The 18,619-nt window shown below is 45.2% G+C and overlaps 1 protein-coding gene across 1 annotated transcript in view; it reads right to left on the minus strand.

Moving 5' to 3' along the window:
• RFX7 (regulatory factor X7) overlaps positions 1–17,841 on the minus strand; it is a 445,260-nt gene extending 427,419 nt beyond the window's left edge. Inside the window, exon 1 of the mRNA XM_069624888.1 lies at positions 17,413–17,841. Coding sequence (XP_069480989.1) covers positions 17,413–17,540 — 128 coding nt within the window. The 5' untranslated portion in view covers positions 17,541–17,841. The remainder of the gene's footprint in view (positions 1–17,412) is intronic.
• Between the last annotated feature and the right edge of the window lie 778 nt (positions 17,842–18,619).

Consider the following 18,619-nt stretch of genomic DNA (forward strand, 5'->3'; position numbering starts at 1 on the left):
CAGGGACAAAGGAGATTTTGCAGAAAGCCAGCAAAGTCGGTACCATAGACTGGGAGGGAGCCACAATAAAAAAAATCTTTCAGGACCTCTCCTCCTACACTTTGGAACAGCACCGGAAATGCAGGCTTCTAACGAGAAGGCTCCAGGAGGAGGGAGTGAGATATCGGCAGAGGTTCCCCTTTATGCTCTACTTTGAGTTTACAGGTGAGAAGTATGAGGTGAAAAAAGGGGAGGATGCAGGTCTGCTACTTCGAGAACTGCAGAAGGATGAGGCGCCCCACAATGGTGCAGGGCAGCGCCAATTGCTGGGGCGGTTTCGGGAATGCATTTGTGCAATCAGAGGCATAGGAAAGACAGCAGTGTTCGAGGGCCGAAGAAGGTGCTGGGTTTGCAATAGGCGACCCTAGTTGAAGGAAACAGCTGGACTAAATGTGATCCATTTAAGATGGAAAACAAGGAGGCATAATTGAAGTGCCTAAGCATGTTGATATGGGCTGGGGGTTGGTCTCCACGTTAGCCTACTGACCTTGGTAAGCCTGGGTGTCTCAAGTTTGGTGGGTACGTTTCCCCAGTTCGTAATGTTTTGTTGTAAATGTTAATGTGTCTGATACTGGAGGCAGGGGAAGTGGAAGGGGAGGGAGGGATTTCTCTCACACAGATGTCTGGGGCTTCTAGTCGCAGCACTATATTCACACGGCGACGGTTGACAAAAGTGATTTGGAGGAAGGGGTGTGGATGAGGTAAAGGTTGCCATCCTGAATGTTAAAGGGCTTAAAGGGATGGTCTAGTAAAACATTTTATTTAAAAAATAGATAGGCAACATAAAAAAAAAATACTAGCATTCTCTGTTTTAAAACTTCCTATGTAAAATTTTGAGCTATTCAAGCTCAAAATTCGCAAAAGCAAGCACATGGGCGCATCCATTTTATGAAATGGAGGCCCTCCTGTGCTGGCTTTTGCTTTTGCGGCACTAATGAAGGAAAAGCCAGCCAGCTGTAGTAAACAAAAGCTACCGCTGGGTGGCTTTCCCTTTATTAGTGCTGTAGGCGGAGGACGGGGACCGGAGACCAGAGCAGGAAAGCTGCAGCTGAATCTCGGTAAGTGCTATTTATTTATTTTTTTAAAATAAGCACTATCTGCGTTTTTTTTTCTACGTTTTCCGGGCTGGAGGAGCCCGGAAAACTTAGAAATAAAACCGCAGCTTTAAAAACGCTGTATTTATGTTTGCGGTCGCTTTTGAAGCGACCGCAAACATAAATACAAAGTTATTGTGTGGGAAAACGCTGCGGTTTTTCTTTCCAAGTTTCTCAGGCTCCTCCGGCTCGGAGGAGCCTGAGAAACTTGGAAAGAAAAACTGCAGCGTTTTCCAACACAACCGCATGTGTTTCTGCCTGAATCTGCTTTCCCATTTGGGGTTTGGGGCTCGGAGGAGCCTGAGAAACTTGGAAAGAAAAACCGCAGCGTTTTCCAACACAACCCCGTGTGTTTCTGCCTGCTGTGGCTATCATTTTGGGTCTCCAGTGCTCCCACGGGGAGCCCGAGAGCCCCAAATAGGAAAGCAGATTCAGGCAGAAACAACGCGGCATTGCGGAAAACAACCGCGTTGTTTCTGCCTGAATCTGTATGAACCTGAAACGGAGAATGCTAGTATTTTTTTTATCTTGCCTATCTATTTTTTAAATAAAAATGTTTACTAGACCATCCCTTTAACTCCCTAAACAAGTGGTCATTGACACGCAATATGTTCCGTAAAGTGCACCTTGCGGTTCTCTTCTTGCAGGAGGTCCACTTCAAACAAGGGGATGCACATTGGGTCTCACATAAGGAACATAAGAAGAAGGGCGCTGGTATTGTATTGGGTAGATTTTCCAGTTGACTGAGATCCAGGTCAGGAGGAGATTCGGGGGAGGCTTTTAGCAGTAAAGGGGTGCCATGAGGGACTGATGATTATGTTAGCCACCTGTACGCTCCCAACATGGGCCAGATTACATTCTTGAAGAGGATATTTGTTATTCATCAAGATTGGGCGGAGGGTTCCATTCTCCTGGCAGGTGATTTCAATGCAAGATCACTTTTGGGTGGATTTACCTGGTCGGACCATGAGATGGTCACTGCAGGGTGGATATTTGAAGTGAGAACAAGGAGGGAACCTAGATGGTGTTGTAATGACACTCTGCTGAGTGACCCGGGTTTAAAGACTTCCTGGGAAAGGAGATAGAGGCGTATTTTAAAACTAATGACACAGGAGAGGTGGCCATGGCCACGGTGTCATAGGCGTCAAAAACCACTGTGAGGGGGTTGCTTATTAGGGAGGGGGCTACAAGAAAGAGGGAAAGGGGCCTAGTCGAAAACAAATTGAGGGGGAAGCTAAAGGGACTGAGAATTCAGCTTACAAAGAAAGAATGTGATCGGGAGGGTCTGCTAGTAGAGATGACGTATAAGAGACTAGCTGAATTCGGTGCTGATAGGGGGAGGTAGTTAAAAAGATGAGGTACACCAAGCAGAAATACTATGAGAGGGGTGAAAGTGTGGGCACGTTGCTGGCAAACAAGGTACGGGGTCATCATGAACCAAGAGGAGAGTGGATCAGATACAGAGGGAAGATAGGACCTTGATTGAGAGGAGGGGTGAGATTCCAAGCTATTACGAGAGCCTAAACTCGCAACCCCCTCAGCCAGCTGCCGTAGGACTATGGGAATATTTAGACCGGCTTCCTATCCTGTGCCTGAAGATAGAGGAAGGAGCAATGGTGGAGGAAGAAATCACAGGGGAGGAGGTTGCCCTTGCAGTAAGACATCTGAAGCTGGGCAAGGCACGGGTGAAGACTGTTTTAGTGATGATTTTTACAAGCAGTATCGGGAGCTTCGGGCAGTGCCTTTGGACAAAGCGTTCAGTGGTATTGGCGGGGCTGGTGAGATACCTCTGTCCTTCCTGGAGGCCATTATCGCAGGCATTCCTAAACCAGGGAGGGACCATATTTGGTGCGTAGCGTAGAGGCCCTTCTCACTGCTCCAGGTGGATGGCAGGGTTTTCGCTAGAGTGCTAGCGTCTAGACTGGACCATCACTTACCTAGGCTCATTCAGCCCGACCAGACAGGCTTCATCCTAAATAGGTAGGGCTCAGAAAATCTGCTTAAGACTCTACACATATTAAACTCTTCGGATGCACAAAAGGGGAATTCTGATCTCATCACTCGATGCCGAAAAGGCAGTTGATCAGGTCAGTTTGTTTTTTCTAAGAATTGTTCTTTCAGCCATTGGCATGGGGCCGAAATGAATGGGCTGGATCTCGGTTCTTTATTCTACCCTGCGGGCTAAAGTGATGGTGAACAGAGAGGAGTTGCAGGCCTTCCTGTCGACCCTCTTATTGAGTTAGTCATGGACCCATGGGCAATTGAGGTTAGGGAAGATGCTGGAATCTCAGGAATTGAGATGGGGGACGGGGATTGAATTAAGTTAAGTCTCTTCGCGGACGATGATCTGCTGTATATTACTAACCAAAGGGGCTCCAAGCACGCTACAGAGGCTTGCCACTTACAGTGAGTAATTAGTTTGGATAAGTTGGTAGCCTTTGTGAAAGGGGATTTTCCAACTGTGGATAGGGGATACATTGCAAAACTACAGTTCCGGGTGCAATCTAAGGGCTTTCACAATCCATGGGATGAGGTCTCCCGGGACTTTTTGTTCTCTGCAAACTTCCCCTAACTTTGGGCTGGTATACAGGCTGATATGCAAAGATGGGGTAGGCTCTCATGGATGGCGTGTCTGAATTGTATAAAATTGATAGTGTTACCCAAACTCCTGTTCCTCTTCCTGATGCCCCCAATTGTGATCCCAATCACTTTCCTTGAAGAGGTCACGCAAGCCCTCAAAGTTTCTGTGGGTAGGGGTCAAACCCAGAATTGCTTATGGGGTTCTCATACTTCCACTGGCAGAGGAGGGGTAGAATTCCCAGACCGAGGCAGTACTATCGAGCAGCCCAATTACGCTTAATGGTAGAACACCTGGATCCCCACTCTAAGAAGCAGTGGGTACACCTGGACAACCCAATATTGGCCCTGGTTACTTTGGGGTAATGGATGTGAGTGCCCCAGAATTAAATTCCTCAAAAGTTCACCCTGCACCGGGTGCGCGAGGTGTTGTGGTCCATTTGGCGGAAAAACTGTGATGCATGCTGGCTGTCCACTTGGCCCTCGCCTCTGAGCTGCATATGGGCCCCTCCAATACGGAATCTAATTGCAGAGCCCCTGCAGTTCCAACCTTGGTTTGATTCAGGCCTCAGCAGAGCAGGCCAGATGTGGGTTTGAGGGTCATTCATTTCTATGGAAAAGTTAAGAGAATGTGGCCTTCAGCCTTTAGGTACCTGCAACTTAAGGGTGCACTTACAGATTCCAGATGGGGGGACAATTTGAGACGAGACCTGACCACCTTTGAGAAGTTGTTGCTACAAAATAGGGGATCAAAGGGCCTCATAGCTCGAATGTACTAGGCGTTCCAGTTAAAGGAACCCATTGCCAGCGGGCGAAAAATGAACAAAAGACCTGGCAAATAGATGATGTACTACTGTCCCAGATGTGTATACGGGTGACTCATTCTATGGTTTCCCTACAGTACAGGATACAAGCGATAAAGCTTTTCCAAAGGTGGCACCACCCACCCTAGCCAGTTTAGCCAGCTTAGCTAAAATGTTCCCAGGTACAGATTCTCGGTGCTGGAAACCCTTGCCAACCTGGGCGCTGGGACAACTACGAGATGTGGTGGGGGTGCACGCGTATCCAGATGTCTTGGAAGGAAGTCCTCTCTTGGATTTAAGGGGTTGGTGGGGTTTATAGGGTGCTTTCCCCGAGGATGTTATTGTTTGGGGTATAAGTAGAAGAGGAATAGTGGCAGCCAGCAGTTGTGTTGCGCAGTTCTGGAAAAGGAAAGACATGCCCACAGAACAAGAATGGGTTACGAAGGTCAGATGCGTCTATGACATGGAATTTTTAAAACATTTGTTGGAGGAGTCTACGTCAAACATTGAGGGAGTTTGGCTCCCCTTCTTTACCAAGTATGAACGATAGCGAGACTCCGAGGCGGAGAAAGGTTGTGCTGCAGTATAGCTGTAGACTCAAGTTTATTGGAAGTTTTGGATGTGATAAGGGGAGGGTGAGGAGGGTCACAGTGTTGGTTATGAGTGAAACAAGTCACCGATTTTCGCTGACAAGTTGTGATTATGGACTGTGAAAATAACAATACAATTTGATTTTGAAAAAAAACATTTGCGCCGAAGTACTAGCAAACAGTCTGACTGAAACAATATGGACAAAATGGTCCAACCGAATGAATGTGTTTTTATTCATGTCCAATCAACTTGGGGAATCCTCAGAACAGCTTTTCAATGTGCTGGCATGTGCATATTGTTACCGGATAATGCAATGGAATTGTTATAATTGGACTTATGGAAGGCCTTTGCCTTTGTCTTGGTGAAGTGGTTGTTCTCTGGCAATCCTGAATGGGATGGGACACGAGGATTTGAATTGGGTGAGATTGCACTTGGCATTTGGGAGGGTTAATGGGCATACATCAGCAAGGTTCCCTTAGTAAGGGGCTCCCAACAGGATGTCCCTTTCTCCCTGCTGATGGGGCTGCATGAAAGAGGATGAACCCGCTGATAGAAGACTTTTGTTGGCATATGGGTGAGAAAGATAGGGCGTTGCGTCCCTCAATGTGGATGGATCTTCTATACTTGAGTCGACCCGACTAGTCAATTCCAAGAAAGGGTTATGGATATTATCAGAGAATAGGGACCATAGTAGTCTCTGCATTAACTTGGGCAAATCCATCAAGTTCTCGATATACAGGACTAAGCTTGAAGTGAGTATTCTTAGGTTATCGGGGAACTACCCTAACAAATAGAATGTTAAGTCGCAGCCTCAAAAAAACTTCTTTAAAAAACGAAAAATCGGGTATGGAACCTATTAAGGTGGTTTGGGATCTGGCCTACCGCTTTGGTTTCTCCACATAGTATAATGGAACTTTTATAAGCAATACATTCTAGTTGTGTATCAAACCAATCCATTATTTGCAGCTTTATTTTGCCGTACCTGGTTGTTGGGCTAGGAGATCCATGTCAATATCTGCTCTATGTGCTAACTCACAGCATTTCTTTACCCAAATTCCTACGGCCTGATCACAAATCGGTTTCTATAGAGTCTTTTATAATACCAATTATTGACTTCTCATCACACAACATGCACTTCCTATACAGGGAGAGTGATTTCCAAGATACACTAATGCAAGGACAGTAGTACTAGCTCCTAACGTAAAAATTGTATTGCTACCGATTTTGGAAGCAAAAGGACCTTTTTCCGGAAGATACCTTCTAATAGGTTCCATACCGAATTTGGTGTACATAATGCTACCTCAACTCCACGAGCCAGTATAGCGACTACTTTTAGTTATAGAACAAAATCACTGGCTGCACGGAGAAACCACCATACTTCCTATGGACTGCAAAACCCTGTGCCACCAGGGCTTCCACCCTTAGTCTCAAAGCTGACACATTAAGGAGATGTATAGGGCTTGTATTCATATAAAATCCAAGATATTTAAAAAATTTCACACACTCCTACACCTCATTAGAAATATTCCATGTATATCCCCTAGCCTGCATAGAGGCTGCTGATTTTAGGATCATGATATTCGATTTGGTGACGTTTATTTTCAAATGGTTGTCCTCTGAAATGATTGCAGTGCGTTCAAGATTCTTTGGCGACCTATCAGGGTTTGGTCTAGCAAGACCAAACCGTCTGCATACAACAACCACGGCAGAGGGCAACCATTCAAAAGAGGGTGAAAAGTTTGGATACTTGACAAAAAATATATATATAAATTGAATAGAGCAGGGTGGAAAATGCACCCCTGCTTTAAACCTCATTCAGTAGGGATTTTAGTAGCTATTTCTCCCTGCTTGAATAATCTTACTCTGCAAGATGCATTAGAGTAAAGGTCCTTAATAATTCTGAGTAGTGTGAGAAACAGGAGGGTGTTCTCCCTAGTAGACATCTGGGATCCTTTGTTCGCGTACCCAAGGGAGGGTCATCGCACTTGGATCCGAACCCTGGGGGTGGAAATGCGAGGGAGGATCACCTGGACAAGGGGCCCTTGGGGCCCGCGGAAAGGAACACCGTCGGGCGAAATGCGGTATCCCCTTTTTTTAGCTACACCCCTACCCGACAGCCCCTCAGTCGTTATGGGATATTGCCACCAAAGCCCCATCCTACCCCAGTACTTTCCTTTAAGAAAAGTCAGGAGAAAACACATTCATCCACCACGATACCTGTTCTCCCCTTTCTGACAATAACCTGTCCTCTTCAGTGAAACACTACAAGCCCCATAATCCCTGTTTTTGTTGACAAACCTTTTTATAATTATTCAACCAACTTGTTCCCCCAAGATCCACAACACACTATATTTCCTTAAATCCCCTTCATTCAATCTGCCCTCCAAATACTATGAAGAAGCAACAAGGAGGAATGAGGATTACCCATGAGAATCCCTGAGCCACTGACTCCTACGGACGACCGCCATTTTGTCACTTTAACGAGGCAAGGCAGAGTCAGGCAGGCCCAACCCAAACCACACACCTGCAGCCTGTTAATATCACACAGGTGCTTAAAAGGGGCCTGCAAAGAGAGAGAAGGCAGTTGCTCTTATGAGCAGAGGAGGGAGGCTGCAAGGCTGAGTCCGGCAGAGGATCCCTACCACAGACTCAAGCACACCAAGAAGCAGGAGAGGAAGGGGCAAGGTGCTGAGCCAGTACCTGTGTGGGTTTACAGCACAGATAAAGAGCCTTACCGTCCTAGGGCTAACGAAGGCCTGCTGGTCGTGTTTGCTGCAAAGCTTGCTTCCCCTGGGAGTGTGAAAGGAAGTCCTGGTGCAGGAGGGGTAGGTGGTGGGACCCCCCGCCCACCCTGGGAGCTACCCACCAGCGTCACGCTAACCGAGTAAGTCTCACGACGGATGAAGAGAGGAATCCGGTAAGCCTGTGGGAGAGCGAAGCAGAAGAGGTACTCTAGTGCGAAAAAGGGAAACCCCAGAATATTTATAAAGCAACTACAAGTCCCAAGAGGCATGGGGGGGGGGGGGGACCAGTAAAGCTTGATCCCGGCTGAGGGGAAGCGTACCAAAGGAATGATGAGAGCAGAATATTGGTCAGAGTGGTCAGGCTGGGGTTCCCGTAAAAGTCTTCACCCACTTGAAAGTCTCTGACCCAGCAAACAGTGGAAGGCCAAGCGGCTCTAGCCCGACAGAGGGGAAGCCAAGGCGTATGAGCAACTGACAAAGGTTTGAGCCCGACGGAGGGGAACCTTATGTGATAATAGAACTGCGTGAAGCAGGACTTGGGGCTTAAGAGAATGCCTGACTGGGTGCTGAGACCCGCACTTGGGTAAGAGAAGAACCTTAAGGGTCTGGAATGACTTGCTTTTGAACTATGTTAAAATGACAATGTGAACCCCGACTGAGGGATGCCAAGAAGAAAGCTAAGAAAGGTGAACCCTATAATGTGATAAAGCTAAGGGAAGTGAATCCCACATTGTGATAAAACCCAAGTGAACTGTGTTGTTTGGAAAATGTGAACCCGGCTGAGGGATGCCTGCAAAGTGGGGTGAAGCATGATAACCCCGTCAATGTTGTTCTGACAAAAGTGAACACGGCGGAGGGATGTCCACAGTGAAAGATTGTTTAAAAAAACATTGAAACTCGTGAACAGTACAGGGGAAGAGATTTTGGGTGAAAGGCCGTAATGAACCTGATGGGGGCAGGCTAATAAGAGGATCGGAGCCCGGTTGAGGGGGATCCAGGGGTGAAGAATCATCACCCAACGTAAAAGATTACAGAAAGGAACTTTTGTTATTGTTGACACATCAGGCCCTGTGAAGCAAGAGACTGTGTAGAAAAAGAGACTTGACCACCGAAGGTCCTGATATTAGGGAAAAGGAACTGTAACCTTGTGCTGGAAAAGCCCAGGAGTGCGCTGTGCTCAAGAGTCCCGCCTTGTCCAGTGCTAAAAACGCAAGGAAGAGAAAGGGAGGCCCCAGCCTTAACATCCTGACTTATCATTTTGTAAACACTTCTTTCTTTTCTTGTGAACATTACTCCACGCTATTTTGTAGCATAGCAGTAGGATGGGCAATAGTTTCATTTTCTTTTTTTAGTATAGGCCCTTTTTATTTGACAAGACGTCACTAGGACTGCTTATTATTATTTGATGGTCGTAGCTTGCTCCCATCTTAGGTTTAGATTAGGCATTTTTCTCCTCACCCATTTATACAGTTTAATGAACACCCTTGAACTGCGATCACTTGCGTCTGTCTTTACTGTTACCATCATGAGTTCCCTAGGCCGGACACTTCCAGTTGGGTAATTTATCCCACAATCGGTGCCGATCTATGCTGTTGAATGCCAATTGGAAGTCAATAAATGTCTTTTTTTTATTTTACCCCCACTACCCAATATACCGACCATAAGGAGATTTAAGATTAAGCCATTGAGTGAGATTGTTACCCCTTAACAAAACCGGCTTTGTAGATGTCCAACACACCCTCACTTCTGGACCATTTTCCCAATTGTCCAAGGACGATTGAAGCAAATATTTTGCCGGAAGCATCTAAAAGGGTGTTAGGTCTATAATTCATAGGATTTTACCATTCGCCCTTTTTAAAAATGGGTATCAGGATTGCCACATTCCAAGCCAAAGGAAGTTGTTGGGAGTTTCAGAATTTGCACGAAGATAGGGAAGAGAACCTCCACCCACACGTCTATGTGGGCCTTTAATATCACGTTAGACACAACATTCGGGTCCAGTGCTCTGGACTTGCTACTTTTCATGAATAGAGATCGAATTTCATCTTTATCCATCTCTAAATGTCCATAAGCCTGGGGCTCTACTCGGTAAGCCGGCATTGGGTGGTTGACTACAAGCATAGACAGAAGTCAAGTGATGTACCCATCTCTCTACAGGCACCGGATTTTCCAGGGACGCTTCGCTAACATTAGATTGACTTTTGATCCATTTCCAAATTTGGGCTAGGTTGCGGGAAGAAATAGCCTTTTTCATTAACTCTTTATTTCTGTATCATCTGCATTTTATGTCCTTGCAACAATTTTTGTATTTCAATCTCAATTTCCTTTGTTTGTCCCCTACTTTCTCTGGTCCATTTAACGCTCTGATCTCAGAACAAAGCTGCTGTTTCTTCTTAGATATTTCCCAATACAAAATATGTCTGTCTATATACTGGTTTGATTCCTCCCCACTTTAGTTCAACAAACTGGTTAAGAAGAGGGAAACATGTCTCTGGAGCATCTTGTCTTTCTCTCTTCATCTCATACTTCCCAATAAGACAGATATTAAGATTTTTTATTGCCTTTTCTTTCCAGACAAGGCGGTTTCTACCATTACTCATGGTGACTGGAGGAGTATATCTCTCCCTCATAATGGGGTCACCTAAAATAGCCCTGGGACTACATCAAATTTTGTGACTGCTATGCTGAGAAGAAATAGCTTTTAAAGGAGGTGATCCGGGGTTCTATATTAGGAGACGTAGACAGTCAATAATCGATTGCTGTCGTCCCTAACCCCAAGTTGAGTTTGCCGGCAGGTCTCCCTTTACGTTGCCATTCAACCTTGTGAATCCCCATTCTCTCATCAGGAATAACCAGCACGTCCCTCTCGCTCTAGCTGTTAATCGACACACTACTTGTCCAGGAAACAGGGCATCCTGTTCAGCACTTGTGATATTCAAATCCTTGCATAATATTATGCCTGTGATTGAGTCATCCCCCCAACATTTACATCAAGCACAGATACAACAGCATCAATAAATGTAGTCACAGAAATAACAGCCGAATTCAACAGCACAAACGTTCCCAGCCCAGGAAATCTGATCTTATCCCAGCTTAGTTTTACCACTTGAATAAAGCATTAGGTGTTAACCATTCTTGCAAAGACAATTCCTGGTTATTCCGTGCACATCACCCCTGAGGAAGGCCACCTCTTGGCACCCATGATCGCTGGATTAAGCAAAATTTAATATCCATCCATAACTGGTGGGTCTATTAACCAGGTCTCTTGAAGACAAAGCATGTCATACTCTTCAAATAAGCCCCTGCCCCTACTGAGAATAAATGTGCAAAGCCTCTGGTGTTCCAGGACCCCATGACAATCTCTTATTTAACTGAATTACAAGACAGCTGATGGATATTGGAACGCCCAGATAAGGCTCTCAATACCCATGACCAGCAATCATTCTGTCTCCCACTCCGTTGATCTGCTTCTACACCAGTTAGGACTTTCCTCAACTGTATGCTCTGTGAGCAAATTATCTTCATGGGCGCAAACCTTGCCAGATTTATCGAGTCTTTGTGTGTGGAGTTTACCTTCAATGTCAGATGTCTTTCCAACACAGGTCCATCACATCAAATCCCATGGGGGCACAAGTAGAGTGCTATGTCTAAGATCATATTTCTGATTAGTTTTGATTCAATGTGTAGAATTACTCTATTTATATGTTCAGTATCAGCAAACTCTACTTGGTTGATGTCTCTCGAGGCAATAAAATCATCTACCGTTCCCCTGTTTTTAAAATGATCCAGTCATTAGCTATCGGTAGCTGCTCCAAGACAATACACGCCAATACAATGTTCAGAGATTTCATCTTTGCTGATTGGCTTCAAAGGAATGCACACGTCTGTCCAGCAAAAGCGACTGCCTAGTGTTTCAATCTTTTTTGCTCTAATGTTAAAACAGCAGATTCTGTCACTGATGGTTTATTCTTGTGCCTCAATAAGGTTGAATAATCATGAATTTGTCCATCAATTAACTCATATAACTTCATTAGTGAAAGGAGTGCGAAGTTCAGAGTCACCGTAGAGGACGTGGGATCATTAGCATCCCCCATGTGTGTCTACCCCCGATCCTCCCTTCCCCCCCAGTCTTTGCCTTGGCACCTGGCGAGGGTTGATCACTTGAATCAGAGGTAGTATATAACGTTGACAAATTGTCCAACATCAGTGAATATGCAATTTTCGGACAGAACACCGCCTGCCGCCGACGACTGCCAACACTCACAATGGCTGGATCTACAAAGAAATTTTCATCAGAACAGAAAGTAACAAATCACGGGCCAAGTACTTGTTTCTAAAAAAATACTAAGTTAGGAAAGCTAGCTAAAAGCTGTATACTCAATTAACTTGTGAATTGTACCCATTAACGATTTTCTTCGTAAATGGAAAACCCACAGAGTTTAAAAGCCTATGGTGCCCATTTTGCTCAAGTGGAGTACAGGACATTAAAGATCTTTCTTTTTTGCCATTGCTAAATATAATAAATAGTGGCTGAAACCTTTATTATCCGAACTTAGAAACACTCAGCACAAGGCTGTGCCAGCTGCATTCGCTGCGTCCCCGACCCCACACACTGTCATACACCAATCCTGACCCTGGTTTCCTACAAGCACCACTAGCTGAATCACAGTCCTACATATATGAAATGTCACAGGATTACTGAGTCACAGAACCTGGCATGTACGGGAAAACAGGCAAATCGCGCTGGTCTGACAGAATCACCTCCATCACAATCTGACAAATTGGGAAGCGCTGTGGGGAATTGTCATGGGAGGACGTGGGACATGACCTGTGCTCCTCTTGTTGCAAATAGTTGGAGCATAGACTGTCACTAACTGTTTTATCGCAGCATCAAGAATCGACAGAAGAAGCAATTTTCATGAACAGGCACACAAACAACAAATCTCCACTGAATTTCTGCTAGGTATGTCTAACGCACCACCCCTTGGGCACTGCCCACAGGCATGGCCACCCGCGCACATCAGAATACAGCATGGGCTATGACAAAATGTGGTCGTGCTGTTCACATCATTCTCAGCCTATTTACACCAGACAATGCCTCAACACCTCCGACTTCAGAATGCAGCACAGACCTAGGACAAATGTGGGCATGCTGAGCACATAGCAAGTCTCTAGAACTCACAGCATCTCCTGACTCCTCTCAGCACCCATTCGCATGCCTGACCTCATGGGTTGCTCTATAGCGGAGCCTGGCTGCCTCACTAAGCCTTATTTGGCCAAATGCACACACGCATCATAATCATACTCCTTGACCTCCAACACTCTGGACTTCAGGCCTACGAGGGCAGTCCCACTAACAGCGAATTGAGACTATAATAATGGTAAAATGCGCTATATAAGTGACAATTACAATACAATGTGCTGTACTTCTGCATCTGTCGTTGTCATTCATTTTATATCTAGAACCTGGAAACTGTTCAGTGCAAAACAATAGCTTTTTATATGGTTTCCCTTTGGAGCAATTGCTCTGGATATATTGATTGCTAAAAACAGTAAAACAAGGTTAAAGCACAATGGAGGATGATGCCTTTATGGATAGTTGTGTCTCAGAAATAAATCTATATCTTGTTTACATGCTGCCAATATCCCTTTACTCTCAAAGGCTTCAGGGGTGATTTGTATAGGTTAAACGACCTAGGAGATATCATGATATGAAAAATCTTCAACACCAAATGAACGTCCTCACATGATTGTTAAGCAATTTCACTGGTGATACACCAGAAAAACAGCTCGGCTTGGAAAAACATGATCTTGCTTCATCTGAGAAGCCAAAAGCAAATCCCGACGGGTTCACAGTAAAGCCTTGGGTTGGGGTGGAGAGGTCTTCTGAAGCCTCACTCTATCGGAGCATGTTATGTTATGTTGATTTGTACCGTGCACCGTGGTCAGATAGCAACTACCCTAGACTGACACTTTCCAGCTCCTGGAAGGACCTGGGTAGCTCTAGAACAGGAATTGGTCACGTTTCACTTCTAATGCTTGCTATTACTCCACAGAGAGATACGTTCCTTCGATCAACAAAGAAGGGAATTCCCTCGCGAGACCTCTTCCCCACTGGAAAATAAGTGACCCCACACCTCGGTGCACTCACTGCAGTAATGAATAGCTCATTCCAACCCCAGGCCAGGAGCCATCAAGGTTCACTGCACGGGAAAGGGGGGAACTTGAACACATCAGCCAAATAGTGGATTTTTCTATTCTGCATAATTTACAACAATGCAAGCAGAAGTTTTAACCAGTAGAGGGTGAACAATTGCGGCATGCCAGTTGAGACAATGGATCAGTAACAGAAAGGCCACCTTATGGACACGTATGGCCTTTCCCCCACTGGAACACACCTGAAGAGCAGATTAAGAGCCAACATAAGCACATCACTAAGGAAGGCTCTCGGAAAGAAGACTAAAAATGCAAAGCAGGGTACATATAAAATGTCTTTAGACCTCGCTGGGCACGTTAGTGAAATAAAGTCATTATCCAACGTCCGGCAATCGCGTTACACTTTTAAACAGATATGCCGAGTTCTGCAAAACTCACCAATGCACAGATTTGGAAAGCTACAGAAGGCACAAAGTTATGTCAGCAATGGGTGGGGGTAAATGCGTGGCAGTCATGGAGAAGATCACGACGACGGTGAAAAAACACATTGCAACATACCATCTGTGGCCGAGTTACAGAACATGCTAAGAATCAAGACTCCGATGCATTTAAAAAACAAATCTTGGCCTTCTTTTAATGGACTAACATCAGCCTCCAATTCACAATCGTCAAAAACATGTGGAGTCGAAAGTGGCCGAAGGTCAAGATCATGCCAAGTGTTCTATAATAAGGTCCAGCAGCAACATCGAGCTCAGAAGAGTGTGTGCCAGGTTGAACAGCGAGAGGTGATTTGGTCAACCTGTTTACTTTTATGCAGTGTTACTTACCTGTACCTGAGCAATGACTAATTTTGAAAGATAAACACATGATTTTTTTATCTGAATCAGCTGGTCTGACTAAAGGGCCATCCATCCTGCTCTGTTGGCTTTGTTCAGGTAGCCAATATTAGTCCTGATGGATTAAGGGAGCAATCCAAAAAGGGATGAAAACCAAGAAGGCATGGCCATCAGATCTAGCAGGGTGTGGTGTTATGTACACTTTGCAATATGGACGTGGTTAAGCGAGAAAACACAATTAAAACATTGCACTGGTTCTGTTATGAAATTAGAAGCAAGGTAAGGCGTTCCTTATAAGGAACGTAGATAGAAGGTACAAAGTTTTGGGTTCTACCACAGGGCCCCCTTGCAAATACACCTTAGAAATGTTTAGAACTTGCTCTGTTTTTTTCACCCGCTGTTTTACACAACTTCACCTAACCAAAAGCAATGATAGCAGACGTTACCATCAACTTGTACAAACTCCTATTCGAAATGCCTTCTGCTCCTTAAACTGCGGCCATTCTTTGCCCACGACTAAATAGATCATTGTAAAGGCTGTACCATTGTTTTCGCCTATTTATACAAGAGAAGCACTAGGAAATGCAGTGAGAAAGTTATGCGCGGTCTGAACATCGCAGATGGGGGAGGACCATTAAATAGGCACTAGTTCTGCATACAGTGAACAGTTTTGTATTCCAGACGGATGGTTAACATCTCATTTGCACACATGGTCAACAGCTATGTTGGGAAAGTTATTGGATGGGAGAACACACTGAAGGCTAAACACGCGGATTTTTACACATTTCTATAATCCTATATGGGCAGTAGCCATTTTGTCTAAAACTGACATGACACCAATTCGGAAAGCCATGTAAACAGGCTCTCCACCTGATTTCTTGGAGCGAACAAAAGAGGGGAGGAAAAAAAAAATCACCGTGCAGCAGGAATAGGAGCGCCACTGCCCTTCCTACAAGTGGCGACATTTCATCCATTTACCTCCTGCTCAAGGAGAAAGATTGCAGCAGTCGGGGTTTAGGGATGGGTAATAAAAATATGTATGGGTGGGATGAGATTATCCATCAATCACAGGTCCCCCCTCCCACCAGACGGCAACCTGGTGACTGTGGGGTGGAAACGCAGGGAGCATCAACCATTCAGCACATTTCATCACATCACACCACCGTTGTTATTGCTCGAAAATGGGTTTACACACACCCAGCCCCAAACGGCAGACACACGGTGTTTTTGCTCAATGAAAACGCATAGTTAAAACCAGTGATGCCACTAGTCACACAGCATCTTTCTAGGCGTGTGTCAATGGTCAGCAGGATGTTGCTTTATTTAAAAAAAATAATTGATTAAGATGTTGTCATTTATACGGAGATTAACCTATCAAATAGCCAAGCGATTAATCGAATTTATATATTTCATCGTGCTCCTCTGAAAAAAAATGCATTTATTACACAATAAGATCATCTTTAGCCAGAAAAATATGTTTTTAGAGAATGGAAAAACCAACAGCCTTTGATGCAGCAGCAAAGCACCTAATCCCGTGGATTATGTATGTTTTTCTCCTTCACGGAGAATAGTATTACATATCCACATTCGCCTACTCCATGCAGCCAGGCACCAGAGATAGCATGCCCGCCCAGCTGCCTGCCACCAATCGACGATGCAGCTCCTTTAGCTGGCATTTTTTTCCCACTGCACACTCGGTGCTCGCCCACATCAGGCGGCAACAACTTGTTTATCATCGGCGACCATCCCTACGCCCCCCCTTATCTTCCGCCCTCCCCATCTCCTTTCACTCCCACCTCCCGTACATGTGCATGCTGCCCATTTGCACCAAACCGTGTGATACTATAGGTCCCCATTTGTCAAAAAAGTCCAAGCAGTAATACTACCAGACAATAATTACTTGGTCTAAATGTATACCATGATGGGTGTAATCCAAATGGGCAGGTGGGCGGGGGTATTTTATGACGTCCAGGGCTGTTCTTGTCGCAGTAAGTCTCTTTTTTTCCTCATGCACATTTTAGTGACAGCCTTCCTGCATGTCCAGTTCATTCTGTACCATCAGGTCTGTTTTTACCCCGTGACCCCAACTTCACCCCCTTATCATTTTAATATAAAACCTCCATGTTACCATCTGTTTTAAATCATTTCAGGCCGTGCAATTGCCCTCCAGACTAACTGATGTTTGGGTAATGGGTTTTCTGGACCCCAGTGATATTTTTGTTTGTGTTGCTGCAGTCTATCTTCTAACAAACAGCATCAATAACATAAACACCTTTCCACTGGATGTGCAAGTCAATCACATGTATGCATATAATTATACATACTCCCATTATCAACGGCGGCACAAGAGCCCTTATTTATAAGATACACTCTAGAAAATGCACCAAAAATACGGAAACGCCTGCATGTTCTTTGCGTTCTAGTGGAGTGTTATTAAACGCGATCACCAAAGTTATTTTTACATATGGACATCAGGCTGCAGAGCATAATAATAATCAACACTTACACTCTTCCCCCTCCCCTTCCATGTGCAATGAATGGGTGAAGCCTGCAGTAAACAGGCAGCTCTTACCAGATGGAGTTCCTGATCTTGTGTTGCAGGGCACTGGCCTCGGTCTCGGGGAGCCCGGGCACCAGGGCGGGCAGCGCTGCCCCTGTTCCCAGGATGGGCATCTGGTGCTGCTCGGGCTCCTGAGCCATGGCTCTGGCTGAAAAGGGGAGGAGGGGAGGCTGCAGTTGCAGGGTGGGGGGGGACTAGGCCTCCTCCGCCACCGCACACCTCGAGTGCTCCAGAAGCGCCCTGGCTGCCCGCGGGGACATCACGGCCAGGGGACTGTGACCTTCCTCCCCGGGGGGCAGAGATGGTATTCCCCAGACCAGGGGGGGGCGGCGGCGGGATCGATGCGCAGAGGATCTCTGGTCAGCACCTGGTCCCCCAGGCAGCCAGAGAGCAGGCAGCAGCACAGCGCTGACTGAAGCTGCTGCTGGAGCAGTGTTGCCAGCCTCGATGCATGAAACAAGCCCGAGTTCCTCTTTAAACACGTCCGAAACAAGACCTGCCCCCCATAAGAAAGGGGTTAAATATACAAGTACATGAAAATAAAGTATTCACAACACACTCAAAAAAGTCAGCTTTCTTGTTCTATTGCCCATGTTTTTCTTTACATTCTTAATACTATTGTTTGTACATTTTGACTGAACTCCTGAATTACATATTATTGTGTTTATTTTAAATATAAGTACACATTTATTTTACATATTTCTACAGATTTATCTAGAGGAATTTGTTAACTTGTATAGTACATCCTGGACTCATGACTGTGTTGGTCTTTTGAATGTATTTTCTCGTTCCCACCTTAATTCCCATTTCAAGTGCTGTCTATTATTTTTACTCTTTCATGATTTATGCTTTGTATCACTGCCATTTCCTTCTTTTTTTTGTCTATATTAAACTATACAGTGAGTCTTTTGCTGAGGTAGAGGAGCAGCTGAATGCCTCTGCAGATAGTCCCGCCCCATCCTTCCTATATGCTGGGACGCAGAAATCTCTACATGCAGGACACCAATGATTGTGCCGATTCCATGGAGAGCCTTTGAGAAAAGGTATCCACTATGAATACCCTGTCTGATGCACCCCCATAGAGATGACAATCTCTTGGAGGAGATCCCCGAAGGAATATGAAGATGGAAGAAAGAGAAGCTGGTAAGGTCACAGGAAGTAAGCATGACGAAGAAGATGTATAGATTTTATGGAATCTGATGATGAAGTAAATTTTCAT

The sequence above is a fragment of the Ambystoma mexicanum genome, chromosome 11, assembly GCF_040938575.1.
Source record: "Ambystoma mexicanum isolate Mex_15411 chromosome 11, UKY_AmexF1_1, whole genome shotgun sequence".
Lineage (NCBI taxonomy): Eukaryota > Metazoa > Chordata > Amphibia > Caudata > Ambystomatidae > Ambystoma > Ambystoma mexicanum.